The sequence below is a fragment of the Macaca nemestrina genome, chromosome 18, assembly GCF_043159975.1.
Source record: "Macaca nemestrina isolate mMacNem1 chromosome 18, mMacNem.hap1, whole genome shotgun sequence".
NCBI classification, from domain to species: Eukaryota; Metazoa; Chordata; class Mammalia; order Primates; family Cercopithecidae; genus Macaca; species Macaca nemestrina.
In genome coordinates this window covers 68,275,352-68,281,203 of record NC_092142.1, presented here as the reverse complement: position 1 = coordinate 68,281,203, position 5,852 = coordinate 68,275,352, and the positions used below count along the sequence as shown (strand labels likewise).

Here is a 5,852-nt window from a genome sequence, read left to right as displayed (position 1 = left end):
CTGAGGAAGGACATGACACAGAGAAATGCAGGCTGGTACTCAGAAAGACCAGAAGGGCATTCTCATTCCTAACCAGAAAGTATCTACACAAACCTTCAGCTCCCACCACTCTTTTTTTTTTTTTTTTTTGAGATGATGTCTTGCTCTGTTGCCCAGGCTGGAGTTGGAGTGTAGTAGCTTGATCTCGGCTCACTGCAAGCTCCGCCTCCCGAGTTCAAACCATTCTCCTGCCTCAGCTTTCCGAGTAGCTGGGACTATAGGCACCCGCCACCACGCCCAGCTAATTTTTTGTATTTTTAGTAGAGACGGGGTTTCACCGTGTTAGCCAGGATGGTCTTGATCTCCTGACCTCGTGATCTGCCTGACTTGGCCTCCCAAAGTGCTGGGATTACAGGCATGAGACACTGCGCCTGGCCCATCTTTTTAGAGCTATTTTATGCACATAATACATAGTGTCCTGTATCTTGCTTTTCTTGCTCAGTGTTATATCATGGAGACTGACCCACATTAATATACATATACATCAGTCATGCCCATTCTGAAACATACAATACTCCACTCATTTTATGCATGTATCATGATTTACTTATCCAGTCTGCTTAGTGGACATTAGCTTGTTTCATATCTTTGTCTACTACAACAAAGTTGCAATGAACTGTCTCTGTATAAATGTCTTTTTGCACAGCTAAAAGCATATATATATATATATGAACTCTTAGAATTGAAATTCCTAAGTCAAAGATCATGTGGACTTAAAAAATTTTAAGATATTGCCAAAATGTCCTCCAAAATGGTTAGGATAATGTTCACAATGTGTGAGAGTACTGTTTCCCTACACCCTCACAACACTGTATATTATCAAGTCTTTGATCTTTGCTAATCTAACAGATATAAAAGACTTCCCATTAGTTTTACTTTCAGAAGCACTTAAGGAACTAAGTGCCAGTAAAAGGTATCGGGGGGAACATTATCATTATGTGGGACAAAGGCAAACATGTGGCTTCACTACTCTTTCAGTCTTTGGTCAAGGACTCAAATCTATAAAACTGAGAGATTTCACTTTTTGGACAGTGCGTATGTGTGTGCATGTTTGAGTGTAAAAACTGACCATCAAAGCAGTAAGCATCATTTGCCTAGCAGTCTACTTAAATGTGCTTCCCAGATGACATTTAATCTTTCCAACAGCTCACGGAGGTAGATATTATCATCTCCAATTTTACGGATGAATTATTGATAACTCCCTAATATAATTATTATTTCCTAATGTATTCTACAGCCCAGGTGTTTTTTTTTTCTTTTTTTTAAAGATCTCCGTATAATTACAAACTCCTTATAAATTGGTATAGAAAAAAGTAGATTAGGTTCTAATTTTGGCTGAGATTAGGTACCTGATCTTACTAGTGCTTGATTTCCTCATCGGCAAGGGTAAAGGTGAATGATACAATCTTTTAGTCACTTTCAACTCTCAAAATCTTATTCCATCCCATACCCAGTTTAACACCCAAGCCCATGTCATCTCTCCTCTAAAACAATCAGGAAAATGAGTACTTCAAAACTCCTCCTCCCTCTTGTGATTCTTTACTCTAGAATCTTAGCACTTCTCCATTTAAACTGCATCCCATCAAACCAATGCATATTGCTGGCCTATGATGAGCCCAGACAGGCAAGGAAGCTTTACTTACTTCACACAGGAGAAAACTACCTTATATCCTCCAACATCTTCAAAGAAAGGCTCCCTGTAACTGCCTAATATCCCAGCTTCCAGGTTACTATCCAGCAGGAAGGCATTAGAAAGCACTGGAATCTCCCTTACCTGCTGGTCCGAATGAGCGATGACAAGGTTGTTGGTATTAGGGGCAATGGCCATAGCAGTCACTGGGAAATTGTAAGCAGGCACCGTGCAGTGAAGCTGGGAACGAATAACAAACACAAGGGGCAACTCTAAGTGACACTTTTCCTCAGCAAAGACTGAATGGTCTAGGTCAGGGGTTTAAATAGTGCTCCTCAGAACTCAAAAGGGTTCTAGGGAAGTTCCATAAATTTCAGGCATTTCCCCAACCAATGAACTTTCATTTCTTTACTTTTTCTTTTTTTTTTTGAGATGGAGTTTCACTCTTGTCACCCCGGCTCGAGTGCAGTGGTGCGATCTCGGCTCACTGCAACCTCCGCCTTCTGGGTTAAAGTGATTCTCCTGCCTCAGCCTCCCGAGTAGCTGGGATTACAGGAGACTACTACCACACCTGGCTAATTTTTTGTATTTTCTTTTTTTTTTTTGAGATGGAGTTTCACTCTTTCTCCCAGACTGGAGTGCAATGGCATGATCTTGGCTCACTGCAACCTCCACCTGCCAGTTTCAAGGGATTCTCCTGCCTCAGCCTCCCGAGTAGCTGGGATTACAGGTGCCCGCCACCATTGCCGGCTAATTTTTGTATTTTTAGTAGAAACGGGGTTTCACCACGTTGGCCAGACTGGTCTTGAACTCCTGACCAAGGTGATCCACCCACCTCGGTCTCCCAAAGTGTTGGGATTACAGATGTGAACCACCACACCTGGCTTATTTTTTAGTAGAAACAGGGTTTCACCATGTTGGCCAGGTTGGTCTCCAACTCTTGGCCTCGTGATCCACCCACCTCGGCCTCCCAAAGTGCTGGGATTACAGGCGTAAGCCACTACACTGGTCCTCATTTTCTTAAGAAAGCCTATTGGTTGGCCAGGTGCTAAAAAATTAGCCGGGCATGGTGGCATGCACCTGTAATCCCAGCTACTCAGGAGGATGAAGCAGGAGAACTGCTTGAACCCAGGAGGCAGAGGTTGCAGTGAGCAGAGACTGTGCCACCACACTCCAGCCTGGGCAACAGTGTGAGACTCTGTCTCAAAAAAAAAAAAAAAGGCCAGGCGCAGTGGCTCATGCCTGTAATCCCAGCACTTTGGGAGGCCGAGACGGGCGGATCACGAGGTCAGGAGATCAAGACCATCCTGGCTAACACGGTGAAACCCCGTCTCTACTAAAAATACAAAAAATTAGCCGGGCGTGGTAGCGAGTGCCTGTAGTCCCAGCTACTCGGGAGGCTGAGGCAGGAGAATGGCATGAACCCAGGAGGTAGAGCTTGCCGTGAGCTGAGATCGCACCACTGCACTCCAGCCTGGGTGACAGAGTGAGACTCTGTCTCAAAAAAAAAAAAAAAAAAAAATATATATATATATATACACACACACACACACACACACACACATACATGCATACATATATGCCTACTGGCTGGGCGCAGTGGCTCACACCTGTAGCTATAGCACTTTGGAAGGGCCAGGGAGGGAGGAACATTTGAGTCCACGAGTTCAAGACCAGCCTGGGCAACATAGCAAGACCCCCATCTCTACTTTAAAAAAAAAAAAAAAAAATTAGCTAGGTGTGGTGGGGCTCGCCTGTAGTCCCAGCTAGTCAGGACACTGAGGTGGGAGGATTGCTTGAGCCCAGAGGTCAAGGCTGCAGTGAGCTGTGACTGTGCCACTGCACTCAGTCTAGTTGACAGAGTGAAACCTTGTCTCAAAAAAATAAAAGCGGCCGGGCGCGGTGGCTCAAGCCTGTAATCCCAGCACTTTTGGAGGCCGAGGCGGGTGGATCACGAGGTCAGGAGATCGAGACCATCCTGGCTAACACGGTGAAACCCCGTCTCTACTAAAAATACAAAAAACTAGCTGGGCGTGGTGGTGGGCGCCTGTAGTCCCAGCTACTCGGAGGCTGAGGCAGGAGAATGGCATAAACCCGGGAGGCGGAGCTTGCAGTGAGCCGAGATCGCGCCACTGCACTCCAGCCTGGGCAACACAGCGAGACTCCGTCTCAAAAAAAAAAAAAATAAATAAATAAAAATAAAAAATAAAAAGCATATTTAACTGGTTACAAAACTAACAGCATTTGTGAAGAACTGAGAGTAAAGCCTTTCCCTCCAAGTAAATCCATCTGTACAAACTGCTTATAAATGTGTTATTGAATAGGGAGTCTATGGCTCTACACCAGGTTTAAAAGAATTTAATGCCTAGGCATGGCTTTTTATGTACAATTGCAAAGCATGTGCACGCTACACACACTCTTTAAATACTAGGTAAGGCTCAAAGACAAGTGCTCAGTACATGCTCCTACCATAATGCAACGAAGGTTACGCTATGCAGTTAACAGGTAAACCCATTAAGTATTGCAGTTTGATGTTATTCTATACACTTTTAATGCTTATTGCAAGTTTTGGATAGTTCGAATCTGATTCTTATGATGAAGATGAGGACTTGTAAGGGATCACTAATGACTCAATTTATGACTGACGGTGTCATTACTGATTAGTGAAAAATGTTTTCCCAGCATTCCTTTTTCGAAGTTTTGATTATGTTTATCTTGAGATTACAAGGCAAGCCATGAAAGGAACTCTTATCTGCAACTATTTGTCTGTGTATATCAGAATTTTCCTCCCGAAAATATAGAAAGAACCTGGATGTGTTTACATCACCCACAAATCATTAATTTCAAATTTCCAGGTATGAATGATTTCACTGATTCCATTAGCTGCTTTTAATGTTATACAGTATAGCTTCTGGGTTCCATAAAAATAAAACAGGAGGCTGGACGCGGTGGCTCACGCCTGTAATCCCAGCACTTTGGGAGGCCGAGGCGGGTGGATCACGAGGTCAGGAGATGGGAGACCATCCTGGCTAACACGGTGAAACCCCATCTCTACCAAAAATACAAGAAAATTAGCCAGGCGTGGTAGCGGGCACCTGTAGTCCCAGCTACTCAGGAGGCTGAGGCAGGAGAATGGCGTGAACCCAGGAGGCGGAGCTTGCAGTGAGCTGAGATCGTGCCACCGCACTCCAGCCCGGGCGACAGAGCGAGACTCCACCTCAAGAAAATAAAATAAAATAAAATAAAAAAATAAAACAGGATTCCAAACCTGGAAAAATCATTGGTTAAAAAGAAAAAAGTCTAATACATTTCCAGGTCATGCCAATCTGCCTTGAATCTTGTAACTGCAGGGTGAACTGGCTCCTGTAAAATGGTTCAAACTGCTGCCATTAAGCCCTATGCTCACCTTTAGCTGTTTTACATTGTAGACATGGACTCCAGCACTGGTACCTGACGCAGCTAGCCAATTCCCATCTGAACTGACTGCCAAAAGACACATGGCCTCCACCGTTCCTGTGAGGACAGAACAGTTACATCTCTGAATTCACACAGTGTCCACAGCCAGCCCTGCCCTGGAGATGATGGCAAAAACCAAGGAGACCCTCAGAGTTTTAAATCACTGCCAGGATAATTTGCTGATCACTGTGCAAATTAGTTCTAGATGCTAATGTTTCTACTTTTTTCATCTACTTATTTAGCCATCCCACCTGTAAAGAGGGTCCAGAGAGATAAAACAGAAGTTATTACTTCCTCAGGCCTAAGACACTGCTTACTATAGGAATAGAGAATCACAGTAGCATCTGCCACTAAAATACATACTTTAACTGTTTCAAACTCCTTTCCTACCAAACGTTTTTTTGTTTGTTTTTGAGACACAGTCTCGCTCTGTCACCCGGGCTGGAATGCAGTGGTGGATCTCCGCTCACTCCAACCTCCAACTCCCGAATTCAAGTGATTCACCTGCCTCAGCCTCCCAAGTAGCTGGGATTACAGGCGCCCACCATCATGCCTGGCTAATTTTTGTATTTTTAGTAGAGACGGGGTTTCACCATGTTGGCTGGGCTGGTCTTGAACTCCTGACCTCAGACGATCCACCTATCTTGGCCTCCCAAAGCGGTGGGATTACAGGCGTGAGCCACCACGCCCGGCCTTTTTTTTTTTTTTTTTTTTTTTGAGACGGAGT

At 44.3% G+C, this 5,852-nt stretch overlaps 1 protein-coding gene across 1 annotated transcript in view; it reads right to left on the bottom strand.

The window, feature by feature from the left end:
* LOC105491362 (UTP4 small subunit processome component) overlaps positions 1 to 5,852 on the bottom strand; it is a 38,968-nt gene that overhangs the window by 3,390 nt on the left and 29,726 nt on the right. The window contains exons 13-14 of the mRNA XM_071084825.1: positions 5,076 to 5,182; positions 1,814 to 1,909 (exon numbers count right to left, since the gene is read on the bottom strand). Coding sequence (XP_070940926.1) covers positions 1,814 to 1,909; positions 5,076 to 5,182 — 203 coding nt within the window. The remainder of the gene's footprint in view (positions 1 to 1,813; positions 1,910 to 5,075; positions 5,183 to 5,852) is intronic.